This window comes from Trachurus trachurus, assembly GCF_905171665.1.
Source record: "Trachurus trachurus genome assembly, chromosome: 13".
Taxonomy (NCBI): Eukaryota; Metazoa; Chordata; class Actinopteri; order Carangiformes; family Carangidae; genus Trachurus; species Trachurus trachurus.
Genome location: NC_139892.1, coordinates 27411005 through 27437489, shown reverse-complemented (window position 1 = coordinate 27437489; position 26485 = coordinate 27411005). Strand labels below are relative to the sequence as shown.

At 41.6% G+C, this 26485-nt stretch overlaps 1 protein-coding gene across 3 annotated transcripts in view; it reads left to right on the top strand.

The window, feature by feature from the left end:
• Nucleotides 1-26485, top strand: part of nbeab (neurobeachin b) — a gene marked incomplete at both ends in the record, with an annotated part of 208339 nt that overhangs the window by 92731 nt on the left and 89123 nt on the right. Inside the window, 20 exons of one of the 3 annotated variants that reach the window (XM_083984900.1) lie at nt 4184-4263; nt 5237-5299; nt 5703-5800; nt 6235-6327; nt 8072-8180; nt 8283-8364; nt 8473-8596; nt 9399-9591; nt 9765-10763; nt 11662-11879; nt 12132-12285; nt 13408-13597; nt 14729-14850; nt 15162-15269; nt 15634-15802; nt 17568-18006; nt 22038-22195; nt 23593-23716; nt 24585-24704; nt 25488-25615. In XM_083984900.1, the coding sequence (XP_083841026.1) occupies nt 4184-4263; nt 5237-5299; nt 5703-5800; nt 6235-6327; nt 8072-8180; nt 8283-8364; nt 8473-8596; nt 9399-9591; nt 9765-10763; nt 11662-11879; nt 12132-12285; nt 13408-13597; nt 14729-14850; nt 15162-15269; nt 15634-15802; nt 17568-18006; nt 22038-22195; nt 23593-23716; nt 24585-24704; nt 25488-25615 (3771 nt within the window). Of the gene's footprint in view, nt 1-4183; nt 4264-5236; nt 5300-5702; nt 5801-6234; nt 6328-8071; nt 8181-8282; nt 8365-8472; nt 8597-9398; nt 9592-9764; nt 10764-11661; nt 11880-12131; nt 12286-13407; nt 13598-14728; nt 14851-15161; nt 15270-15633; nt 15803-17567; nt 18007-22037; nt 22196-23592; nt 23717-24584; nt 24705-25487; nt 25637-26485 lie in introns of all 3 variants that reach the window. The other 2 variants (XM_083984899.1, XM_083984901.1) reach the window with 2 other exon arrangements.

Below are 26485 nucleotides of genomic sequence, written 5' to 3'. Positions count from 1 at the left end.
CCTGATGCTGTCTGTGGAAAAAATAAACACTTCAAGCAAGTAAAGAGTTGATATTCCTGTGTTTATGACACAAGCGGTAGCTCCAACTGCGCCTGAATACACCGCGCACTGCAACTTCGGGCTCGCGCGAGACTCCGGGAGACTTTGAATTAGATCTAGTTTTACAAACATGCCGGCTTGCTTGAAGTAAATAAACTTCTCGGTGCATGTTTGAGTAGCCATCTGACGCTGTCTGTGGAAAAAAATTGCGGCTTTGAGGGCTGTAAACAGCCTAAACAGCGGAACTTACATCCACTCCCATTCATTGCTGCCGTGGGGATGCGGGGACAGATGCAACTACCGCAAAACAGGAGCGATTAAACTGAAAATCTTCAGATTCCTTCTTTTAGACCTAAAATGATATGAAAATACACCCCCTAGTTGAATTCGCCTGGAATTGTCCTTTAATATCTTATCTGGGTTTGGTCTTATCTGAAGTTATCTGGTTAATTATTTTTGTATGTGCTACCTATAGCTAAAATCTCCTGGAAACTATTTGGTTACATAATGGCATACACATTCAGAATACAAATGAAAACAAATTATTAATTGCATGATTTTTTTTATATAATGCACAACTATTTACTCAAATATCACAAATTATTTGAATTTTTTTACCGAGAAATCTGGAAATTAGGGTCTGGAAAAAGTATGGAATTTGGAAATTTCAAATGTGTAGGAACCCTGTGTGTAGGGGTAGATGTCTTGATTATTGCCAGCTGAGTTCCAGTCAAAGGCAGCGTTGAATTAGGTGAATGATGATGCCTGTCTATAAAACATGTATAGTCATGTCTCTGGTCAGCAGGAGAACTGGAACTAGTGCGGGAGATAGAGCAAGATTCAGGACCAAATCATCCAGAACATGAGTGTGAAGTGGATGGATGTCGTTATGATGAGTTCTCTAGTGCTGATTGCCCAAATGAGGTTCCCTCACAAGGTGTTGGAGCTTAAGGGAAACTTAAGAGGAACACGGTGATGAGCTCTGTCATCTCAAAGAAGCAGAAGCAGAAAGAAGAGTGGAGAGTTTATTCTCACTGAAGACCCCAACGACTGCGAAGAAACTGATAGAAACACAGTAGTACAGTAGAAGTCTACGTAGTAGTAGTGGTAGTAGTAGTAGTTAGTTATCTAGAATATTGTCAAAGAAGTACACATCTTTAAAAGCATTGGTTGGTAGTCAACAAACACACAATTTATGTGTGTGTTTGATGAAGAAACCTGAGATACTGACTCTCATCTCAATTGCAAATAGTTGTGCGTGTTGGACTCCTGCTCCCTCTTGCAATGAGCTTTTTATGTTAGCCTTCTCTATATGTCAAGTTTTCAAGTAGAACTATAAATATTGTGCTGATTGTTGTTGAATCTCTGGTAGATTGTAATGGTCTGAGAAAATGGCAGAGTTTGTGGGGGAGACATATCTCTGAATGGATCACCCTCTTGCTGTAGGTAATTTTCAGTGTGGGACTGGTTCCATTGATCTGCACTTGATTTGGCAGGGCAGTTTTTCTCTCTGTCCTTCCAAACTGAGAAATGACCAAACAAAGACACGTATGAAGAGGGAGAGAACCACGCAGATAATGAAGTGTTCAATTATAGGACACAGAGAAGACATTTAAAACAGAGCTCCTCCAGCTACTCACTTCTTTTCTGGAAGTGCCTTTTCTTTTTATTCCTCAGGTCTTAATAGAGAGTGCTATCAAATTAAAGCCATGTATCATTCGGTTATACACAGAATCACTGCAGGCACTCACAGGCAGATGCCCATTGCTCAACTTCTCTCAGCCTGTGACATGTACCCGCAAGCCAACACATAATCTATCTCAATCTCTATCACTCTCCCTTTGTCTCTGTCTCTGCCCTGCCTCTGTTTTACTAAATAATGAGTGATGAGATGGGAAGTAAAGCTGCTTGGCCAGTCACCACGTTCAGTTTGAGCCGGCTTCATCTTGTTCCTTTTATAGGAGAAATCACCAGTGACAGTCAGGTAGAAGCGCTTCAAAGGAATAATCTGATCAAGCCCTGTGGGTGAATTGATTTTTGCATGCGCCTTCCTTCTGATGAATTAATATCATAAGAGACAGAAATTACTGGTTACAGGGAGGTCAGGGAATGGCTTAGGATTTCTATATTTATGCCTGGAAAATCCACTTGTTGTTGTTGAGATACTGTAGCGATGAGCTTCACAATTTCACTTTTAAATGTTTATTCTCTCATGGTTGCCCTGTTTGTGTCCAATTACTGTTGTTGAAGGCCAACATATTTAAGATACCTTAAAGAGCAGACACTATGAGAGAACAAGGCTGGTTATCTGGTATATTTTAGTGTTTTATCAGTCTATGTATTTAAAAGCATTTAAGTAGTGAAAACACGATTATTCTTATATTGTGTTTAATCGTTTGCACAAGTATACAGAGTGCATGCTAATGTGTTTTTTGTGTGACTTTATTATCATAAGCTGAAAAGAGATTCCTGCATTAATCACATGGACATAAATTGTTTTCCAATAAACACTCTCTCCTCGTGCCCTTGGGATTCAGGAAGTGAAGCAATCTGTGATTGTGAAAAAGGAGCTGTGCAGAGCTGCTGAGCATAATTGGTTGTGAATAACTTGGATGCAGTGGCTGCGGTAATAATGTTCTTATCATCCCTTCCATGTCAGGGTCTGTCCCTGCACTGGGTTTTCCTCTCTCACTCTATTAATCAGTGTCAGGATGCAGTAGCACTTGCCATCCCCCTGCAACCTCAGAGAGCCTCGTCATTGATTACATTGACTGGCTGTTAGGGCAGCAGGATGGTCAGGTGTCTGCTGCTGTTGTATCTGTCATCATGGCGCTGTCCCCAGTTCAAATGAACATGTGTCCAGCCAAAGTGGAGGTTCAGGTTTAAAAAAAAAAACAAAAGAGGGGAAGAAAGCAGCGAGGGACGAATTTTCCCTGAAAGTCTGTTTGTGTTGTAGTTGGCTCAGTTAATGTCATTTTATACCTCTGCAATTCAAAACACTTTATGATTTACATGCCAGTTTTACCGCCAAAACGGAGCCTTTGTGGTAAAGTGGGAGTGCTGCTAATCTTAAAAGGATTCATGTTTGTTTGTTGTAAGTGGAAACGTACACCACATCTTGTATTTTCTGATGTGCCTGAGAGAAAAGCTCTGTGTTGCATTGATCCGGCTGCTGCGGTAACCCATTAGTGTGCAAACTCATTGTACGTGGAAACACAGTTTGGTTAGAAGTAAAAGATCTTGGCATATTGAATAGGATCTTGTGGTGTCAAAATTAATTCTTGTGCCAACCAAACCAGTAAAGCAGCAATAGCTGTGTGATGTGACAGTTAGTCAATTCTGTCTGTCATATCGTGCCATTTTTCTTTATTTGCAGGACATATGTACACCTGCTGACAGCTTTCAGCCCATCAAATGTGGAATGAGATTCATGACAGGGATGGATTACAATGTGAAGCTAACTTCAGCGTGCCAAAGTGACCTTAAGTTGGCAGATGCATTCTGGGTAGTTTTTAATGAGATCTTGGCCAATGTGATGGGCAGGTGTGACTGTGCTGACCTTGGGCTGGCTGCCTGGGCACTATATTATGGCCAAGGCTACCTGGGATACTCATAGACTTTCGATGCAGTATAAATGACAAATTAACTCGTGCTGAATGATAGCTTATGTACCGGAAGTATGCAATGCATGTTAACTACATTCTACTAATTGTTAATGTAAAAGTTTTTTCTTCCAAAGTGGGAGATTGGCTCACACTCTCCGTTTAGACTGTTGGCAACACCTGGGAAACTTTTGATACACACATCCAAGGTGAATCAAGGAAATAAGTAGAAAGCCAATGACACAGCAAAGTAAACCGATGATGACTTTGAAGGTTGTCCCTGTGTTATTTTATTTTATTTTTCCCAAAGCTCAAAGAAGAAGAAGACAAGCCATCCACAAGAGAAATATTTCATTATCAGTCAAAAAACATCAAAAAGGAACTTTAGATTATGAAAACAAATCATGAATAAAATTACCGGTAAAACACAGAAAACGTAGTTGAGACTGGAAAACAGACAACAGAATAGAGAGATATCTTATTTGGTTCCTCTTCCTTCTTTCTCATTTTTATTGCCTCTTTCACTCCCTCTCCAACTACAGATGGTCCAAGGCCGACCCAGAAAGAAATAATTTCTCTGCGGGCATTCATGCTCCTCTTCCTCAAGCAACTCATCCTGAAGGTATATTCCACCTGTCTTCATGCCTCACAGCCCTCACACGTCTTGATTTTTGAGCTACACTGGGAAAACATGGAGATTTTCAGGAACTCTTCCTGTGTTATCCTCTAAAACATTCTGCCAGTCTGCTCCTTAATAAATTCAGTTCTATACATTTATTGATTTGTTTATTTTAAAAAATGCAAGTGCTTGGAAGAAAACTTTAATGTCATAAAAATTCTAATGAAATCATTAATTAGAGAAAATGAATAAATGACACTTTTGATGATTATGTATTTAATCATTTATGTTATTTGTCACGTAGAGCTACCAAACCTTCCCAGCTTTTGAAACAAGACAAATCTGCTGTTTCCTTTGGGTTTACTGACTGGTTTAGACAAAGTTATTCCTTTGAAAACGTCACTTTTAGCTCGCTTGTCATTGTTCAGGTGTTTGATTGGCCAAATAATTTTAAAATTTATTGAAACAAAAAAAAAAAACACTTCCTGATCAACACAGTGGAACAATACATTGTAATGCTGAAGCACATTTCACACATTTGACTAGGTGTTTTTTCAGTGTTTCACACAGTTGAGGTTGGTGTATTTCTGCTCACATCTCGTTTCCGGGGCAGAAATAACAACAGGCGTTTTAACACTAGACACAACAGGCTTGGCAACATGTTCTCACCCAGCTGCACCAGGTTCTTAGACAAACAAGAGTTATCTGGCTGTTCAGCCTCATCACAGGTACATGAATTACACAACCAGTTTAAATACAACTATAACAACTGGCACACTGGATGCCAAAGCACCTGGTGTTGGCCCTCTGGTAATATTTAATATCTATTCTGTATCTTGCAATGGAGCGGAGATGTAAAAATATTGTCAAGGTTTTTTCTCAGAACATGAGCTGACATGCTGTACATTTATAATGCAGAAGAGTGCTTTTCCAATTACACTTTTGAATCTCTTTTTCTGTTTCTGTTTTCTTTCAGGACCGAGGTGTGAAGGAGGATGAGTTGCAGAGCATCCTCAATTATTTGTTAACAATGCATGAGGTACGTACGTACATGAGAGTCTGTTCTCTCACTGTTTGTGTCTGTGCCATACTGCTGCAATAAGCTTCAAGGTCACATTTCATTTTCTTAGCTGCTATTCTAGGAGGAGTTTTTTTTTTTTCTCCAGCATTTAAACTAATCACCAAGATGAATTAATCTTCTTAGTTGCTAGTGCACTTTTCACTGTACAATGGCCAGCCGCTGCCCCCTGTTGTTAAGTATACAAGGGAGCCCAGGTGTATTCAGCTATTGCAGGTGATACACTTGCAAAACACATACTTTATATCTATGCTGCATTTGCATTTACAGAGTCTGGGCAAAAAAGGAACATTTGTATTCTCTCTCATCATCCTGCTTCTGACTGTCTCCTTGTCATTATCTTTCTCTTCTGGCTTGTCTGCAGGACGAGAATCTGCATGATGTGTTGCAGTTGGTGGTAGCCCTAATGTCTGAGCATCCAGCCTCTATGATCCCTGCTTTTGACCAGAGAAATGGAATACGGTAAGCCCCTCGGGGAAGACACAATTCCTTCGCTGTTCGCACACAAAAAATGAAGAGGTGATTTCACAAAATAGACCGAAGCACCTAACACTTGTGCTGCTTCACTCTGCGCGTGTGAATAATTCATATGTTCAGTGAGAAATAAACTATGCATGGAAAAGTAACAATATTAACATATTGATTTCACAGTATGACATGGATGATCAAACTTCATCATGTGATCCCATAAAATATAAATGCACGCAGCGTTGTACTACTTGTGGGTTCTAGGGAAAAGCGGGCTGCTTTCATTGGGACATTCATTTGATGCTAATGTAAATTCACTCTGAAGGAAAGTGGTTGTCAGCTAACCAGCGCAGGGCCTTTTCATCAACAGGACTATATTTTATTCTGTCACGACTGAGCACAGCTTCCACTGCTTGTGTCTATTCCAGAGTAATCTACAAGCTCATGGCCTCTAAGTGTGAAAGCATTCGAGTACAATCCCTCAAAGTCCTTGGGTACTTCCTCAAGCATTTGGGCCACAAGTAAGTAAGCCATTCTGTGTAATTACACACTTCAAGTAGTTACTATAATGATAGCACCCCGACAAGTTATTTAAAGAACAGGTGTCTAATGCATGTCTAATATTGTCATCTATTGTACATATCCATGTCCATACAGTGTCTGCTGTAGCATCTATATGGGAAGCTGGTTATAAACTGAGAAATCTTTAAACAGACTTACTGTAACAGATGATTCATCTGTCCCTATAGCTCGTTTGAAAAAAATGCACAGTTAAAAGAGTCAAAAACTTTTGACTGGATGCCATTTTTGCTAATTAGGGTGCACTTCTTGGTAGAACACCTGAACTCCTGGCGTTGTTCCCTAAACCATTATTTCGCCAAAGAGAGGGGTGGAAGAGTTCCAAGTTACTGTCCCAGAGAGTGAAATAAATTACAGCCTATCTGCTAGGATGCCGGCAAATCCTGGGTATGCTGCACAACACATCGGAGGGGAGAGGGAGAGGGAGAGGGAGAGGGGGAGGGAGGGAACGAGAGCCTGTGATTCAAGATGTGGGATCATGCAGGGTCGGATGAAGAAGATATCAGGGATTCTGTGCCTGGCTTACTGTGGTGGAGCACCAGGTGTTGTGGTGATACTTGTGTCTGCTGAATGGGGAGAAAGGGCAGATGTAAGCCCATGCTAGACTGCCCCAGGCACAAGTGAAAGGCCTATGCTGAAGGGACATGAGCACTTTATGACCGCCTGCTTTCATTTTTCACTTTCATTCATTTTAAGAGTAGTTAATTTACTATGAGCTCTAGTGGGTTAGGGTTTTTTTTTTTTTTTTTTGTTTTTTGTCATTTTGTATTTATTAGCTCAGTGATATTAGATGATGGTACTGTAACATTGTCATAATATGATGTTATGTAGAGATGTTGTGTGATGCAATACACGGATGTGTTGTACTACTATTGAGACCACGTGGCAGAGAAAAACTAAATAGAGCTTCAGGCAAAACATATTTTTCCACAAAATGTCAGAGTTTCACTGCATTTGTTAAAGATAAAAAAACATAATGAATGTGCTTCATAGTATACCTCCAGTTTTCATATTTTAAACAATCTGTCTTTATTTTAACTTAACTGATCAAAACAATATTAGGAGTGATTTTATTTGGACTTGGATTGAAAGCATTTACAACAAGGCTCAATATCTCACTGTACTGTATGTTGGTAGAGTAGGAGTTGTACAAGTTCCACCTCATCTTGCTACAGTACTGTACAGTATGCATAATCAGTTTGCCCTTTTTTCCCCAATATTCACATTTTATGCAGTTGAGAGAAATGTTCCTCTTATCCTAAGCGTCCAATTTGCCACCCTCTGCAAAATACAAAAAAAGCCTACTTATTAGGAAAGTCCCAACTCTTGAGGCAGTGGCAGCGGACTAGAGCAGCTTTGGCTTAGCATGATGACAGCAGTCCTTGTGCTGTTTGCAGAAATATTTTGTCACTGTTGAACCTCTTCACCTGTGGTATGCCTCTGTTGTATTTGGAGCCCTTCCCAGTGACAGGCTAACTTCGTTATCCTGCAAACCCTCCAACGAAATTCCCCCAATTTATGACAGCATGCAGTTCCTGACACTTGTCTCCAGAGCTCGGCTCCCTGTGGGTGAGAATAGGGAAACAAGCTGACGGCACTCACTGATCCTTTCAGTGGCTTAGGGAGTTCTAAACAAGCCACTTTACCATTATGTCTCAGTGTGTGTTTGTGTGTGTTTATCCACAGGAGGAAGGTGGAGATCATGCACACACACAGCCTCTTTACTCTCCTGGGAGAGAGGCTCATACTGCACACCAACACTGTGACGGTGACGACCTACAACACTCTGTATGAGGTACCGACACTCTTCTCCACTCGAATGTCCCGACGTTACTGAAGCACTGGTCTCTGTGTACAGACTGTGTGACTGCTGTCTTCTCCCTGCTTCTGTCACCAGATCCTGACAGAGCAGGTGTGCACACAGGTAGTTCACAAACCTCACCCCGAGCCTGACTCCACTGTCAAGATTCAGAACCCGAGTGAGTTTGTTATGTGTCACACTGAGTTTTATTCCTTCTGAAGGTATTTTGTTCTCCAGTAAAATTGACAATGTGTATGTATTTATGTTTGTGTGTATGTCACACCAGTGATTCTAAAGGTGGTGGCAACCTTACTGAAAAGCTCTGCCCCCAGCACCGAGCTGATGGAGGTTCGGCGGCTCTTCCTTTCAGACATGATCAAACTGTTCAGCAACAGCCGAGAGAACAGACGGTGAGCAGAACTTAAACCACCCTGTCCTCGCCCACTCTTTCAATTATCTTGCTGATTAAGGTATCTAGCAAGAAGAAAACAAGGCACTGTGTTGTCCTCTTCTTTGTACCATGTTTAATAGGCTCATATTGAAGGTAAATCATCCTTAAACGTGCACATGTTCTTCAGCAGATGTTTCTCTGACAGTTGCTCATTCCCACTCCCAACTCTCTTTTTCACTCACCTCATGATACACACAAAAAACTCCAATTACAAGTTATATTGCAATCAAATTATAGGTCTGATGAAAACCACTGACCTAAATCAACAACATAATTAGCATAAAAGCAATAGTCAGTGAGTTCTTTGTGAAGTCTAACTGTTAAATTGAAAGAAAAAAACAAAACCAAACACTTAACTTAAATGTTTTGGCTGTTTATTTTATTTTGTAACTTACCGCTGCCAAATAAACAAAGAAATAAATATATGAGCGGCCAAATGTTCAAAACAATCTGTTGTCCTGGGACTTGCAAATTCCAGATAGCACTGTATGCTCCTTTGACACCAGGAAAGATGTTGAGGATTAAGGTTAAGGAGTAGAAAGATTAATTGGCTGGCCTAGATCATTTTCATTTTTGAATGAAAAACTCAAAAGTAGAATGTCGTTGAAAATGATTCCTTCTGCCTCCAACATCAATTATAAATGTAAAACTTGCAGAAGATAAGAGGGTCACAGTTTCTCTAAACTGTTAATTTCAACTATTATTTGCCGTAGATGCTTTAGATTTGATCTGCTAATTGTACCGTGATGTGTGCATTACAGGTGTCTGCTTCAGTGCTCTGTATGGCAGGACTGGATGTTTTCTCTTGGCTACATCAATCCCAAAAACTCTGATGAGCAGAAGATCACTGAGATGGTGTACAACATCTTTCGTATTCTGCTTTACCATGCCATCAAATATGAGTGGGGGGGATGGCGTGTGTGGGTGGATACACTCTCTATAGCCCACTCCAAGGTGAGTAGGCACAACAAAGAAGAAACACTGACCTCTGCTGTTGAAGGAGACCTTTTTTAAAAAAAAAGAAATCTATTCTATATTATCTTACCTGTCAATCTTTTTCTGTGCTGATCTTTCCAGCTGTTGGGACACGTGGCTAACATCTCCTATAACATGGCAATTTATTGCAGGTGACATATGAGGCGCATAAAGAGTACTTGGCTAAGATGTATGAAGAGTACCAGCGACAGGAGGAGGAGAATATCAAGAAAGGGAAGAAAGGATTGGTCAGTACCATCTCTGGTCTGTCTGCTCAGGCCTCTGGCATTCAGGGTGCCATTAGGGAAATGGATGATAACTCCCAGACACCTGAGAGTGAGACGGACTATGAGAGTGCTGAGTCACGCAACTTGCTGGCTGAAGGAAAGGGGCCTGAAGAGGCTCTGGGTGTGAAAGAAGGAACAGTAGACGGGGTCAGGGTCGAGGTTCATGACCTTCTGGTGGACATCAAGGCTGAAAAGGTGGAGGCTACTGAGGTGAAACTGGATGATCTGGACTTAACTTCTGAAACTCTGGGAGTATCTGAGAATGGAAACCTCGTGGAGGTGGATTCCCTGTTGGATAACGTTTATTGTGCTGCGGTGGAAAAACTTAGTAATGCCAACAGTGTGTTGTTGCCAAAGGGCAGCATGGATGATCAAAACACAGCCCCCCTAATCACGCTAGACGATGACAAGGACAGCATCCCGAGCAGCAACAACTTCCTGTTTGGCAAGGTGACAGGCAGCATGGAGGACAAGCTCCTGCCCGACCTCGGTCCGGCTGAGCCCCTGGTCCTGCCCATCCCTGAGCCTCCAGTGCACACCAGTGCCAGTGATGACCTGGGCCTTCTAGCTCACATGACCGGCAGCTCTGAGCTCAGCTCCTTACCTAGTATCCTAGAAAAGGATGAGTTTGAACTACAGGCAGCTTTGGGTGGCACCAGCTCTGTGGCCGCTACTGAGTCTGAGACCTCCTTCAAAAGCCCCGAGGTCACCGAGGGCACGGCTGCAGCTGTATCTGAAGGGGACACCTCGGCCAGTAAGACCAGCAGTGCGGCGGATGCAACAAGCAGCATTTCTGACACGGAGAGATCGGATGATGGCAAAGACAAGGAACTGAAGAAGATTCAGACAACAGCCACCACACAGGTTTGTCATGTAGTTCATTCATGTAAATTATCGAGTTGGCAGTCTTCCAGTTTTCAGATTCATGGAATAAAGGGTCACTAACTTTACCACAGGCATAACAAAGTGTTTGTCAGAGGAAAATATAACATTGGAAAAAATATTTGTGTAACGTAGCAGTGCCAGGGTCAACTGGCGGAAAGTTACAAGGGAGACCATTTGCCATTGTCAGGATACATTGGCTGTTCATGAAGAGTTCTATCTCATCAGATCCGTAGGGATCATTTGCTTCCCCAACTCTGCTTGTAATGGGGACACAATGGCCTGGTGCACATCAGGCAGCATCCCTCTGAGACCCAGGAAACTGGGTTGCCGGAATAGTTGGCTGAGCCAACAGAAGGGCAGAAATAGACAAAGCATTATTCTGCAACAATCGCCTGGGAGCTGTTCATTGCTCCCCTTCTGTGGTGTGAGCTCTGCTCTTTCTCAGAGGTCAGGCTCTTTCGCCTAGACTGGGTCACTGGTGGAGGGCCAGTGGGAGGTAGGATTTATTTTTAAACCTAGCTGTACTGTTGCATAATTGCTCATGTTCAATTCATTGCCGCTGCTTTTTAAACAGGCTTTTTTTGCAGCACCTTGCTGACTCATTCATCTTGTGTTTAGAGGTTGCATTGAGCTTGTTGTATTTTCTTCTTTACCCTCAGGCAGGTGAGGTTATTCCAGGATTCTCTTTAATCTGGCAATTTATCTTTCACAGTGAATATTATGACAGTAGAATTATTTCTTATTAAATATGCTCCATTGATCTTGACAGGAACTGGATCAGTTGCTCGTCTGTGTGTACACAGTATCTCATGACCTACAGTGATTGTGTATGCGATGGTGATTAATTCATTGTAATTATTAGTCGGTCTCCCATCAGAGTCTGCACGGCCGTCTCGCCACTCAAATGGAGCGGGACATACATGTGGACCTGGGCTTCAGGGGGACACCCATGACAGAGGAACAGCGACGCCAGTTCAGCCCCGGCCCGCGCACCACCATGTTCCGCATCCCAGAGTTCAAATGGTCAGCCATGCACCAGAGACTACTCACTGACCTGCTGTTTGCACTGGAGAGTGACGTCCATGTCTGGAGGAGGTGTGTGAAGTGGTTTATGTGAGAGAGAGAGGGAGGTTGAGCTCTGTGCTTGTAGTGATATTCACGTTGCCCTTCTGAATCAGAGCTATCACAACATTGTGTTTCTGTTTTTGACATATTGAATCTGGTTTTTTATATACAGCCTATAAATGCCTTTGTGTTTACTCCACAGTAAATTGACCAATGATTTATATAATGGGAAAAATGCTTGGAGCTATAATGATGTTTTTTTTTCTCCACCTTCCCTTACAGCCACTCCACCAAATCTGTCATGGACTTTGTTAATAGCAATGAAAACATCATCTTTGTCCACAACACCATCCATCTCATCTCACAAATGGTAGACAACATCATTATCGCTTGTGGAGGGATTTTGCCCCTTCTCTCAGCAGCCACCTCTCCCTCTGTAAGTGAACCTTGCTATCTTCTTTGAAGGTGTATAATGCCATCTAGTGGTCACTTATTATAGGTGCTTGGTCTATGGTTGTCTATTATAGTTCACAACATTATAGTATGTATCTGAGGAAAATGACTTATTCATATTTTTTGATTGCGTCTACCTATATTCACTGCTAGTTTCACACTGCTAAAGTTAATGCTGAAGCTATATGGCCTGGTACAAGTGTTTATGTTTTTCATTTTTTATGTAACTAACTGCCCTGTGTGTTGTTCATCTTTATTTTCATCGATCTACTGTAATAATTACGTTTAATTTGTCTTGAATTGAAATTGATTTCTTTTGTTTATTTTGTCTCTACATGTCTAGAGTGCCAAGGTAGGTCTTTATGCTATTTTAATGTCTCTTCTTTAATTTATTTCTCTCTTTTAATTAGTTTTTCGTTAAATTAATCTTCAAATGTGTTATCATGTTTACAAATGGCATTGTTCTATACACTGTTGCCCATAAAGTTGGTATAATTTTGTTTTCAGACACATTCCTCTTTTTATTCCAATTATAAAGGTTAATTGTGGTTTAATTTTCACAGTGATATGTTTGGAAGAGATTGATCAATAAAGTTTTGAGAATATATATTGTGTATCTATCAAGAATTAATCACATTGTAAAAATAATTTTATGAGCAGAGGTAAAAAAAAATATTTTATTGGCAGCAGTGTATATTGTATGGATAAGGATAAGAGAGCTAACGAAAGAATGGCTGGTTTGGACAAGGCCCCTAAGCATGTTTGGTGGAGTTAGACAAGCAGCTGAATCATGATGTACTGTAACTCTCAACCAATTTCTACAGTTTTGAATAATATGTCTGTTTCCTCTGAGAAGAGACCCCACTCACCCTCACATTATAATAGTCCTGTCCTTTTCCTGACCTGCCAGGCTGCCACTGAGTTTTTTTCTCCTAAATTCAGCATCACATACCACTGTGTTTATATGTGTGGCATGGCACTCTTTTTATATTTCTATTATGTATTATTTTACTTCACTGTAAAAAAAAAAAAAAAAAAAAAAACTCTTTGTACATTGTACATTTGAAACTTAAATGGTGTCCTCTTTTTTTCTTTTTTTTTTTACTTGTGTAAGACTGAGTTGGACAACATCGAGGCAACGCAGGGCATGTCCTCGGAGACAGCCATCACATTCCTGTCCCGTCTCATGGTTATGGTCGACGTGCTAGTGTTCTCAAGCTCCCTCAACTTCAGTGAGATTGAGGCTGAGAAGAACATGTCCTCTGGCGGCCTGATGCGTCAGTGCCTCAGACTTGGTAAGAGCATGAGGTGTATTTGCTGCTGTCATTGTGTCAATCAGTGGGGTAGTTGCACCAATTACAGTATCTTTACATGGTGTTTTGGGAGGGAAAATGCATCTTTTGCCCTGAACAATGGGAAATTGATGAGCTAAAATATGCCATGACTGTATTCTCTTCACACACTCTAATAATTCCTCTAATCCCCTAAAAGCCTCTGTTTGTTCAGCAAAGCTAATTAATTTAGGAGCCCTTTGCTAATTGTGTGCTGAATTGGAGAATGCACAGTATTTTGCAGTAGTTTCCATCAGTTAAAAAAATGACACAATCATAATTTTGGAATTCATAATAGGCAGAGGGAATAATTTGCAGTGCAATCAGGTACTCTTTGCAAACAGTAGCCTTTTGTGTCTGTCATTGGTGTGTCTCATAGGACTCCATGATGTCCTTGCGTATTTCTCTGTCTGTATACAGTACATAATACAGATAAGAACTGCATTTGAATGTAGAGTAGATGGCTACTGAACACTGATTCAATTTAGCAAACGTATATTTTATCGAAATAAGTGTGAAATTAAAATTTTAGTTTCTGTAGTTTCATTTGATACATAACAGTTGTAGAGACTGTGTGTTTTTCATCTCTTCTTCTCTCTGTACTTGAGTGTATCTGTGTCTATATCTGTTTGTGCCTGTGGGTCTCTGTGAGTGTGAGAGCCTGTACTTGCTGGATTGTTGACTCCCAAGTTCTGCTCCGGGGATAGGGGTGGGGGGTGGATGGGAAATAGCCTTTAGACTTCACAGTTTCCTTGTTGCAAACATACAATTTCTCGTCACTGGCTTGAGTGTGAAATCAGTCTGGCTGCTGATTTCATTCCCAGTGTTGGCCCCAGTGGCCTGGAACAAATAGTCATCATAGCCAACTGATTAGCTTCAAAGTGGTCATGCATGTTATCAACAGTTAATTTCCATTTAACTCTGTAAAGACAGCCTATTTGTATGTTTTGTGTATGTGTGCCTGTGTGTGTTTTCTTTAGTCTTCAATGAACCTTCTTCTTCAATGAATGGAAGTCAGTGCAACTTCCACAAAGGATAGTGGTGTAAACTTGTGTGTGTGTGTGTGTGTGTGTTTGCCCGCGTACGTGTGTGCAGTGTGTTGTGTGGCTGTTAGGAACTGTCTGGAGTGCAGGCAGAGACACAGAAATAAGTCTTCCATTCCCAACAACAACAACAAGACTCAGGAAATTCTGCTCAATGCTGTGACTTCCAGCAAGGTATGATGGGATGCCACATTTTTTTTTTTTGAGCTCCTAGTTCAAAATATCATCTCTTGCCCTATGCCTGTGATCCGACCAGTGATACAAAATCATTTTCATATCCTAAATGTAATTTGCTTCTATGACACTCAGTAATACTAAATCTGTCTTTGTGTTCTAGCCTTGATTAGATTTTTTTGTCAATTACATATTTGTCCATTTTCATATCTCTGAAATTATGCAAAAAGAAAAGTAATATCAAAAACTTGATTAACTGAGGCCTGGCTGAACAGAGTAGCATGTCATATTGTGTTATCTCTCTGCTTTAGACAGCCATAGAGCTTGTCCCTAGTAACCTGTCTCCCATCAAGGACCCTGATCGCCTTCTGCAGGATGTGGACATCAATCGTCTGCGCGCTGTGGTGTTTCGTGATGTGGTGAGTGTGGATCTGTGTATTTACAAGGTGTTTATGTGTGGGACATTCACATGTTTGCCACAAAGACTTGGCTGCAGAGAAGCTGGAAGTAGTTTTCATTTTGGCAGACAAACAGGTTTGCAATGTAACACCCTTGAATCAACAGTTGAAACACTAAAGGGGCTCCCGTCGATGGAGCTGCTGTGTGATGAATGCAAGCCTGTTACATTTGAATGAATGTAAAGCATTCCAAAGGAAGTACTGAAATGTGTTCTGTGCTCAATGCAAGCCACAGAAGAATTAAATGCAGCAGCAGCAGATTGTGTAATTATACGAAGATCACCTGAATATTGTGGCTAAACCATAATGTGATTCTTCTCCACAGGATGACAGTAAGCAAGCCCAGTTCCTGGCTTTAGCAGTGGTGTACTTCATCTCTGTCCTCATGGTCTCAAAGTACCGCGACATCCTGGAGCCCCAACGTGAGACCGCCAGGATCAGCGGCCAGTTGGGCCGCAGCGCTCGTCAGGAGATCAACTCACCGACCAGCACAGGTGTTGACAGCTGCGCTCTACCTTTCCTCCATCCATTCATTCCTTCTTCTCACTGTTATAGGAGTGTTAGGTGTCCTTGGTCCTTTCTGCCGAGAGCTCATTCAGTAAAATAGCAGGGGTACCCATTCTGCACACCACTGGCTCATCTATGATTTATTCATGAGCTCTGTTAATTGCACTGCACAAAATTAAACGTGAAGAAAACAGAGACTGGGGCCGGAGATGGTGGTTACCAACTTGAATAGGCATCACCGTTCTCTCTGAAATGAAAGGTAGTATGTGCCTCAAGTCATAAATCATACATTAAGTCACATGAAAGGGAAATCAGTGGCTGCCTACAAAGGTTTAACACAATGTCTGCTGCACTGCCAACTTGCTTTTATGAGATGCCTGAGCGAGCATACTTCATCAACTTCCATTCACACAGAAGGTGAAGTGGATAAAAGAAACAAGAGAAAGGCAGGGGAGGTGGTAGGAAATATGAAACATGCAATTTGAAAAGGTGGGAAAACACAGAAAAGGAAGAAAGAGGAGATGAGCAATAGGAAGTGCGGAGCTGGGAAGGCAGCAGCAGCAGCACGCTGGCTAACTACAGTGGGTTTTTGGGGCAGTGGAGCCAGGCTTGCTATTTTCAGCCCCATCTGTCAGTGCCCATTAGGCAAGCAATCCACCAGAGGAGAATGGGATCATAGAGGTTGCTGGGAGGAGAGAGGCACACTGCCGCCTTCATAAATTTCACCAGAAAATAGGGGAATTTTCCAGACGGCATGTGGCAGACGATTGTCTGATGGACCAGGAAGCCAGACGACTCTTGCTGGCTAAATCAGGCCCTGCTGACCTCGTTAGGGGGCATGTGATGAATATTAATGAGGCCAGCCTCGCATCTAGGTAACCACTGGGTCCGAAAGTAGAAGGACACCTGTGCAGTCTGATGGCAGAATTGACAATCACTGTAATGTCAATGGATTTTCACTGAATGAAGGGACAGGGTGTTGTAGACTCCTTGGTTCACACTCAGCATCATAAAAAAGTACAGTCCAGTTTATTATGTACAAGAATAATAGAGCAGCTAACTGACTCCTCAGTCTCTGTTTCAGTAAAATGTGAGTTCCATGGCTTTAGGCAGGAGGAAGCTGAAGAAAGGGATTCATGTTTTATTAGCATAGAAGAGGAATAACAGAGAGATAATCTCACCAGAGGATCAGAGCTTCTGGAGAGAGATCTAAGCGGCTGTGCTGGCACATGGCTCTTTCTATACACGCTAAATTTACTCTTCAGCTGCAAATATATAGCATTTGAATGCAGTTTAAGATGATGGGAAAAGCCTCAGTTTAAATCTTGATTTCTTACATCTATTTCTTTGGATATACATTATATTAATTTAGAAAGCATGTAATGAAAAATGTCTGTGATATGCTGTTCAGTATGAAAGAGGGAGTGACAGAAAGCTGTTATTTTTTTATTTTTTATATCATTAATAATCACTGGACTTGTGTATCCAAGACCAAACATATGGTTTTGTTTCACATTATTGTTAATTTGATAACTTTAGGTTGAAGAACTTCTCTTAAAACAAAATATAAGAGTTTGCTTTTGACATTTTATTTTGTTATTTTGATCAATTACACATAATAAAATTAAATTTTGTAATGGAAAATGAAAATGAAAATGATGATACATATTTGAATTTAAAAGACATTATCTTGACAGGCACAATTATTTGAACTGCTAACTATACCGACTACCTGTTGTCTGTGATCTACAGAAACACCTCTAGCGTTTGACTGCAGTAAGGATCATCTTGTACCATCAGAAGACCCGCACATGGAGAGCTCTCTTCCTCACACAGACTCTGGAATCGGAGAGGAGCACGTAGCCAGCATCCTTAATGGGTCTGACCTCGACCACAGCGCTGGAGGGCTGTTTGCCATGAGTGAGCAGATAGCTACGCTGTCCTCAGAGGTGAAGAAGTCTCAGGAGAGTCTGTCTGACCCACCCAGTGTGGAGTTGCTGAAACAGACATCCTCCATCAGCAGCATTAGCCATCCTAACAAGGGCATCAGCGTCAAGGAGATTTTGAAGAGTCTGGTGGCAGCTCCAGTGGAGGGAATGGAGGCTGGGCTGGAGCCGGTGTGCTACCCAGACCCTTCTGCCAAAGGCCAGGCCCACGCCATGCTGCCCATGCAGTTTCACTCCTTTGACAGGTGAGGTTGTGTCATTGTTGTAAAAAAAAACATTACCAAATGTTTTGCATGTTTTAGCCCCATTTCCTACAAATCATAGACTTTTCAGCACACTCTCAACTCTTGCTGCTTTTGCTGCCTGTATTTTTCCTACAATTCCAACCAATCCATTGGTTTCAAGTTATTTCTTTAGAAAAAGTAGTTACAGTTACCCTAACACCAACATGGCCTTTTAACTGAACTCAAGTTATGCATTTTTCTTAATAATGGAAAGTAAACAAAACAGGATTATATGCACCATAAAAATTGTAGGTGTGTGTGTGTGTGTGTGCACGCACAAAGTGAAACACTCACAGAATGGTAATGCTAATCCTCTGGGTTTATTTTAGAGATCCAGTGCACTGCTAATGGTTTTTAAGTAGCTTGTGACACATTATTCATTTTAGGCCTCTTGTATTGTACTCATCCCCCACGGCAAAGAATTCCTGTGTTTGAAAAGGTCTCTGAAGCACTGTGGTACCCCTGCAGTTTATTTACATTCCTGGATTAGATAAAACCACACAGTAATCTGTCTGGATTTGGGAGTTTACAAACCTGCTCCTGCAGGGACTTCAAAGCTTCCGGCCCCTGTGATCCCTTTCCCTTATGATTGATAAAGTTTTGAAAATCGTAATTTTCTGAGAGTAATTCGAGTTGGTTTAGCGCAGACAAAAACTCTTCCTGTTCTCTGGACACCGCCGATTTGGCTGAGTTTTCTGTGTCTGTGCAGTTGCTGCCAGGCTCCAGAGAGAAGGCAGAGGACACAGCGAGTCAGGAGGAACAATGGGGCCTCCCTTCTATTTAATGCATGCATGCCGCTGAGCCGGGCTGAGGTGAGCCTGATGAATAGGGGAGAAGATGGAGGAGTACGTGGAGAGAGGACAGCTGAGAGGGTGGGGGTCTCCAGGGCGTTGATGACAGATTAAACAGAAGCAGCCTCACGCCACACCACGGCCGGCCCTGTCACCCTCACCGCTCACACCGGTAATGGGAACTGGCAGCCTGAAATGAGTCGCCACGGCAAAGTGTATTATTTTTGAAATGCTTTCACACAAACCCTCCTGACCACATATACAACTTTGTCTCATGCTTTTCATGTCACTCCTCCCTCCAGCCTCTATTTGCTGTGTCTAATTGTTTGCCACCTGCCAGCGAAATGAGCTGCCAGCCACGGACAGGCCTTTCATTTGTCTGTCAGGGCAGCAATAGATTGGGAGTGACAACATCAAAAAAGTAAAAAGGAGGGAAAAATGGCTTAAAGTGGAGTGCACAGGGGCAGTCATGGCCCTTTTTTTTTTTTTTACCAAAGACTTTCACAGAGGAGGGGTTTAAATTGCTCAACATCCAGATTTCCGTTAGAGCAGGAGTACAGTACAGAAACACTTTGGTGATCCTTAACTTCCTCTCTCTCCCCCTCGCCTTCCAAAAAAGCATCCAAATGAGCTCTGTGAGATGTTGTTTTCCCCTCTACATTTGATGTTTCCCACGATGGAGAGAGATGGTAATTGCTTTTAATTGAATTTGCGAGTGAAATGTAAGTGTGTTTCCTCTGTTTCTATCCTTATAGTCCTGAATTAAAGCACTATTAGATTAGATTCCATCTGTGGGATTCACAAAGGAAGCATTTCTTTGGTTATACTTTACACCGCATTCATCTTCCACAGCTGCACACACCGCATTAATATTCATTCCAAGATTAATCCTTGCTTTATTCTCTCTAACTCAATTAAGACAATCCTATTAATAAAATATGCACTAGATAATCTATACATGATTCATGAGCACTCAGTTTATGAATTATTCATTTAAAGAGATTCATGTTTTATCAACATCCTGTAGGTCCTGTAGAACATCCCAGCCCTGCCAGAGACTGGGGCAGGGATACGGATGGATAGCGAGATGAAAACCACACCCAGGTCCTACGATCAGTACACACGAGTGACGTTCTGAAAGCTGTCATGAGAGTTCACAGAAGAGCACATTACAGAGATCTACTAAATAAATGATACTTGTCATCAGTGTTAATCAGAGCGCATATGTATCTCTGGAGATATTAATATTTCAGGAAGCTTTCAGGGGTTTCTCTGACTCTCTCTTACACTCCCCTGTGTGATTGAGTTGATTTTGATCTGCTAAATTTCAAAACTTTTATTTAACTACTATATATGTTTTTTTATGGCGTTACGAACAACAACAGTGTGTCTCAATGTGTCATATAATCAAGTTTTGCATGTTTCATCCATAGAGAGAAATCACAGAGAAAGAACGATCTGTTACATAAGATCTCATGGCTTTGATCAGTTTAGCGTTACAGTAGGAAGGGATGCCAGATAAATCACCCCAAAACCGGATATACACCTCAGCTTAGTTCCTTTTTCTTTCCATGTTTTCAAGCCTGTTTGGCTTCATCTATCAGATGGATTGTGGATATAAAATAGCAACATAAAACAGTAAAAGTCTGTGTTGTTTTGTTGAGGGAGGATTTCTGGGGATTTACTTCAGATGACAGCAGGCTTAGCTCGTGACAGAGCAAAGGCCTGGCCTGTGTCACCCTGAGTAACTGCAGGGGATTGGACGAGACATTATCTGGCAGCCGCACAAACCCAAAGGCCAACTGCAGACCTGATAAGGACAAGCTTTCCTTCTCTTTCCTGTCAGAGAGCTCTTGCAGGGCCAAGTTCACTGCATCATCTTTAACCCCTGGCCAATCAGATTGCATGTGAACAGAGGTCTGGTGGGTTAGTGGCGTGTCTGTGCTTTCCTGCGCGGCTACACGAGGTCACAAGTGTAACTTTCATCTCAAGCCTCCACAAGCTTTTCTTTACATGTTTCATTCATGAGCTCAGGCCCTTTCCTTCTTAGCTCCATGTGATGTTTTGTACTGTAGCTTCTATAAATAAAAGGGGAAACACAGTTATGTTTAGGTTAACTTAATGTTTGTAGGTTTTCATGGCTCATTCTGACTCTTCACTCATTTTCCTGACATATCTTTTATAACTACTTTTCAAAACTTCTGCTTCTAGAACAAAAAAAGTGCTGTATCCAAGAACCTGATATTAAAACCTGCTCAATGTAGGCCATAAAAAATATGCCTGCTCTCTACTGTATATACGCCTTCTAACCTTTAGAAATGTAGTTCATGAATCTCATTGTGAATGAGCTGCAGTTTTGTCAGTTCAGACTCAGGCAATAGCTGTGCAGATGTGGAAGCAACAACTGCCTGGTTGCTCCCAGAGGTTCTCTCATTAGTGGGAGGAAGTTTTCAGCTCTTCTGAATAGAGCAGAGGGCAGCAGAGAGCCAAGAACGGATTTAAGGGAAAGTGTGGTATATATATATATGTAGCTTCTGACTGGCTGCCCTCTCGCCCTCACGTTTATTTATTTTAGCTTTGTATACAATATGTGTGTGGGTGTGTGCTTGCATTGCACATGTTACACTGAAAGGTGAAGCCAGAGGTCAGGATGTTTACTTTTTAAAATGTCGTGACTGATGTCTCATGCTCGCACGGCCTAAGAACAGTTAGAGATGAACTTTTATTATTTTATTGCTCTAAAGTAGTGAATGCATTTGTATTATCCACTATGTTGTGGGGTATTTCAAGCCTCCATTTTCGGTCAGAAGAACAAAACTCTCTGCTCTGCATTGAAGTATAACATTCTGACAAAACTGAACAAGTGTTTCACTCACAGCTCTAGCCATCGTTTTACACTGTAACATCAAGGCCATAAGTCAGACTATATGAATAATTCCGTGACGTTATCACAGTTTGCGTCTATAGTCGCCATCTGTAGTTGCTCATAGCCCCCTGGAGCTGTTAGGGATCTGGTGTCTTGCTCAAGGAGACTTTGGCAGGGAAGGTGGGACAGAGGACAGACTGAAAACCTCAAAGTTTTTACATTCTTCTTGTTGTTATTAACATTTTAACTGTTCTTAATGTTTTATTGTTCTTTCACATTGAGTTGTTTGTGTGTGTGTGTGTGTGTGTGTGTGTGTGTGTGTGTGTGTTCTGTAGAAGTGTGATGGTGCCTGTGAAGAAAACCTCCCCTGGCAGCCTCGCAGTTCACACAGTGGGAAGCAGCAGCAGCACCTCTGCTGGGCTGACAGCTGGCAGCACCCCCAACATCTTTGCTGCTGCCTCTGTGACACCTAAAAGCATGATCAACACCACAGGTAGGACATGCTCAAGGTTACCAGCATATACTGTACGTACATGGTTAAAATACTGTGGCCAGTGCTGGAGATGTGGTTAAATTACAAACATTAGGCTACTAATTTACTACAATTACTGTTCACCCTAATGACTCAGTCTAGTTTTTCTTTCACCAATGCTGTTTCAAAAATAGAGATGAAATGGTTTCCCTCTACTGGATAATGTGATCTTACATGTCAGTGCAAGGTCTTGTTATCACCACTAGATGGTGCTCTTTACCTTCCTTGTAGTGTCTGCAGCAGAGCAAGCTCAAGAAAATGCAAACGTATATCTTTCTAATGCAACCAAAAAAGGAAAATAAAAAACTCTTATAATTTGAATTATACAATTAAATAGTCAAAATGAAATGCAAATGAACTTGTGCATACAGCTTCACCTGTGTGAAAGTGTGTTCCTGTGTGATGTACTGCATACCACTCTCCCCTCCCCTGCTATCACATTGCTTCTCCTGGGGTTTTGCTGCATTGAGCTGGTTCCACCTCAGGACTTCTGGTCAAGGCCTCTGAAAGGACCCACTTAACACCAAGAAGGACGTCCAACACCTTTTAATGCGCTCCATTTAAAGGAAAAAAAACTCTCTCCTCTGTGAGCCCTACTGCAGGAATGAAAGAAATGTATCCAAGTCAGAGTGTATTTTCAGCTAAAGCCACAGACCCCATGATCTCACTTGCTCCGGTTTTCACCTCTCATAAGGACAGTGATAATTATTTTATACTTGGGCATGTGCTGCCAATAGGACGTGACTCAGTGCTTTACCTTAATTGTTTTTGTATGATACCCTTATTTTAGCTTTAATGCCAAAGTGTATCATGTAAAAATTTGATGTGGATGTTGTTTTGATGTGTCAGCTTATTCTTAATCTTTGTCATCTTTCTAAGCAAAATAATTCCATATGCTGCTCCTGGCACGAGTGTTAACACCCAACGTAGTGAAACTTGGATTTCGTTAAAGACTTAGTGCATGATTTGACACTGTTACCATGTTTCCATTTGTTTGACTTGGTTGAAATTTGTGCTGACTGCTCAAATTTACTGTCAGGAGACAGATTGTGGCTGATTTTTATAGTGTACTATTTTTTTTCTTTCTTCCCCTAAAATTATTTTAGTCCGTGTGCTATTACATACATTTTCAGCCTGAGGAGGTGACACTGAAATGGAACATTTTTGTTTTTTTATCATTCAGTATGAAATATAATCTTTGCTCAAATAAGTGTCATAGTTTTGAAATATAAAAATTATATCTCATTTCAATGTGTTTTAATTATCTAAATTAATTCTCACACACTTTGTATAATTATTAAATCTTGTTAAAAATATATGTACTCATTCGTTGCATGCCTCTGCTGGTTGTCCTGCAGGAGCCACTGATGCAGCCCCCTCTACCTCCTCATCCTCCAGTTTTGTCAATGGAGCAACCAGTAAAAATCTGCCTGCCGTGCAGACAGTGGCCCCGATGCCTGAAGACACTGTAGAAAACATGAGGTAGGACCGGGGCCTCTCTGCTCACACACACTCTCACTTCCCTTGGTAGTAAACTCACTTTATTATGTTTGTGTAACTTATATATACAATCCACTCACACACAAAGCTGTGTGCAAGGCTTATGTTTCAAACATGTTCTTTTTAGAGAAAAAAAGTCTTCTTCTATTTCACTCTTCCTTTGAATTCATTGATTGATGAGTAATGATTGTGGAACGACGTTTCATTGGATTCGGTAAATTTTGAATTCTTCATTTTCTTTTTCAAAACAAAATGGCACAAATACGTGAACGCTATGAAAACAAGTTTGAACTAATTCTTGATGTGCATTTGTGGATTTCTTTGTGTATATCTTGTTGTGACCTTGACTCATCTTTCTCTCTTGCTCTAATAGTTTGTGACAGACGTCTTTAGTCCTGCTCTCCCACTTGACTGGTGAGAGCTCAGGTCTTTCTCCAGAGTCTCTCTCTCTCTCTCTCTCTCTCTCTCTCTCTCTCTCTCTCTCTCTCTCTCTCTCTCTCTCTCTCTCTCTCTCTCTCTCTTTTCCTCAGTGTGTTTCGCTGGAGGAACAGAGATTCAGTTGCCATGGCAGCAGTAACCGACATCACTTAGCGTAACTGTGAAGTCAATGATAGTACTATCTTGCTGCAGACCTTGCTCGTGTCTAACTTATACTTCCGATGAGGACAAAACGTCCAGGCAGAATCGCCTGCTCCAGCCTGCGGAAAAAATAAATGTGGTTATCAATGTGTATTTTTATACCTCAGCTCATATGTATTTTATCATTATAATTCTGCCTAAGTGGTCCATGAGCACAACCCGTATGTCACAAAACATGAAGTGGTTATGTTTTTTTTTCTCTCTATTCCAGTGCCTTTTGTGAAGTGGACCAGTGTCCACTACGCCAAGGACTGACTCCTCCTGAGCTCAAACCCTTTAGCTCCCTGACAGGATTACAGGCAGCCTCCAGAGGTGCAGGCCAGTGTCTTAGGCAAGGACATTTATGTTGGCCACATAAACTCCCTGCATCCTGTTTTTTATGTGTATCTGTCATCCCTCTGCTGTGTTTTCCCAGAGCGCTGGAAGGAAGATACACAGCGCACTCTTACAAACCCCTAAACCAAACCTTTCCTCCAGTCTCTGTGTTTATCTCTGTCCTGCTGCTTTCTACCCATCTTAGCCCGGGAAAACAAGCTTCAGGCTCATGTTGACCACCATCGTGTATGCGCACATAGGAACACAACAGAGAATCTGTCTTTTGCAGCTCGAGTCCTATCTCTATGGCTACATGACTCCAGCTCACACTTTCTCTGAGGTGCTAAGATAATGTCGAGCAGCAGCATGCACTGAGTGTGTGGAAGATAAGGAACTTTCCTCTGCAGTGTTGAACACCTGTGATCCCAGTGTGCAAGTCTGGTTACTGTACATGTCACAACAAAGAATGCAAACAACTGAGGAGAGATCCTATAAAAACACGTGTTCATATGGCTTTTAACAGCATACGCTCCTCTCGTAGTGACATCTCCAGCACCCATATCAGGTTTGGTTTGCATCCACTCAAATATGTGTGACCCTTTCCACTCACCAAGGCCCCTGACAGTCTGGCTACACACTAACTGCTGTTAGCTGTGTGCACTGGGTCAGCTGTGAGGATCATGCTGCTCTTTCCATGCGTCGATGGAAGGGACCATTACCTCCCTTCCATTTTGCTCTAGTTCAAAAGTCTTTTTATTTTTTATTTTGTGACTTCTGTCTTGATGTGTTCTCTTGACAGCATTACTACGAAGCTGGAGAGGGCCTTGGAGAAGGTTGCGCCCCTGCTGAGAGAGATCTTTGTCGACTTTGCACCTTTTCTATCACGTACCCTGCTGGGCAGCCACGGCCAAGAGTTGCTCATAGAAGGTACAGTACAGATGTTGTATAGTGTGTAGTGTGATTCTCACACCACTGTGTGCAGCTCTGTCCTCTTTATTGTATGAACTCCTTCATACTTCATTGATGGATGCCCACACAGTCGTTGGTGTTGACAGGAAAGTCACTGTTTTGCGCACAAGCTGGGGCTCTGTCATTGACTCGTTGAATCTGTTTTGATTCGTCTTTGATTCAAATTTCTAGATGTGGTATTTTTAAACATCAGTGTTTCACATTTGATGGTCGTTGCCCCTTCTAGTAATATTCGTAGTGCTAATGTTTCTCAAAACTTAGACCCTATTTTCATCTTATAATTTTCTATTTGTGATGGAAGCGTACTTTGGTCTTTTTTTTATATAAATATATAATTTTAATAAGTTTTTTTAATTTCAGCATGAACTCATAGGAACTGATTTTTTGCCATTGAAGGGATATCTAAAACTTCGGATCAGTTCCTGAGAAAACAGCGAATCTGTCTCTAGAAAGAGAAATAAAGTATAGATGTTGATAGAAGCATTATTAATCATCGTCTCAGAGATAATGTTATAGTTTGTTGATGTGTGGTGATGTAGCACTGCGAGTAAAACCTGTATTCATGAATATTTTAGCACTGACTTGATACCCCGTCATGATAACACAGCCTTCAGGATTCATTCCTTCACTGTAATAGCCCTAACAATTGTATTTAAAACTGCATTACAGCAGTCACATTGCATATATTTAAAGTGCTGGCCTGACTGGCTCAGTTGTGCACAGTGTTGCAGAAGTGTGTGATCCCTCTGCTGCACTCTACCCCTGGCTCGAGTCTTATTTCCTGGTGGCTGTGTGAAGTTTCCCAGTGCCTTCTCCAGGCCTCAGGTT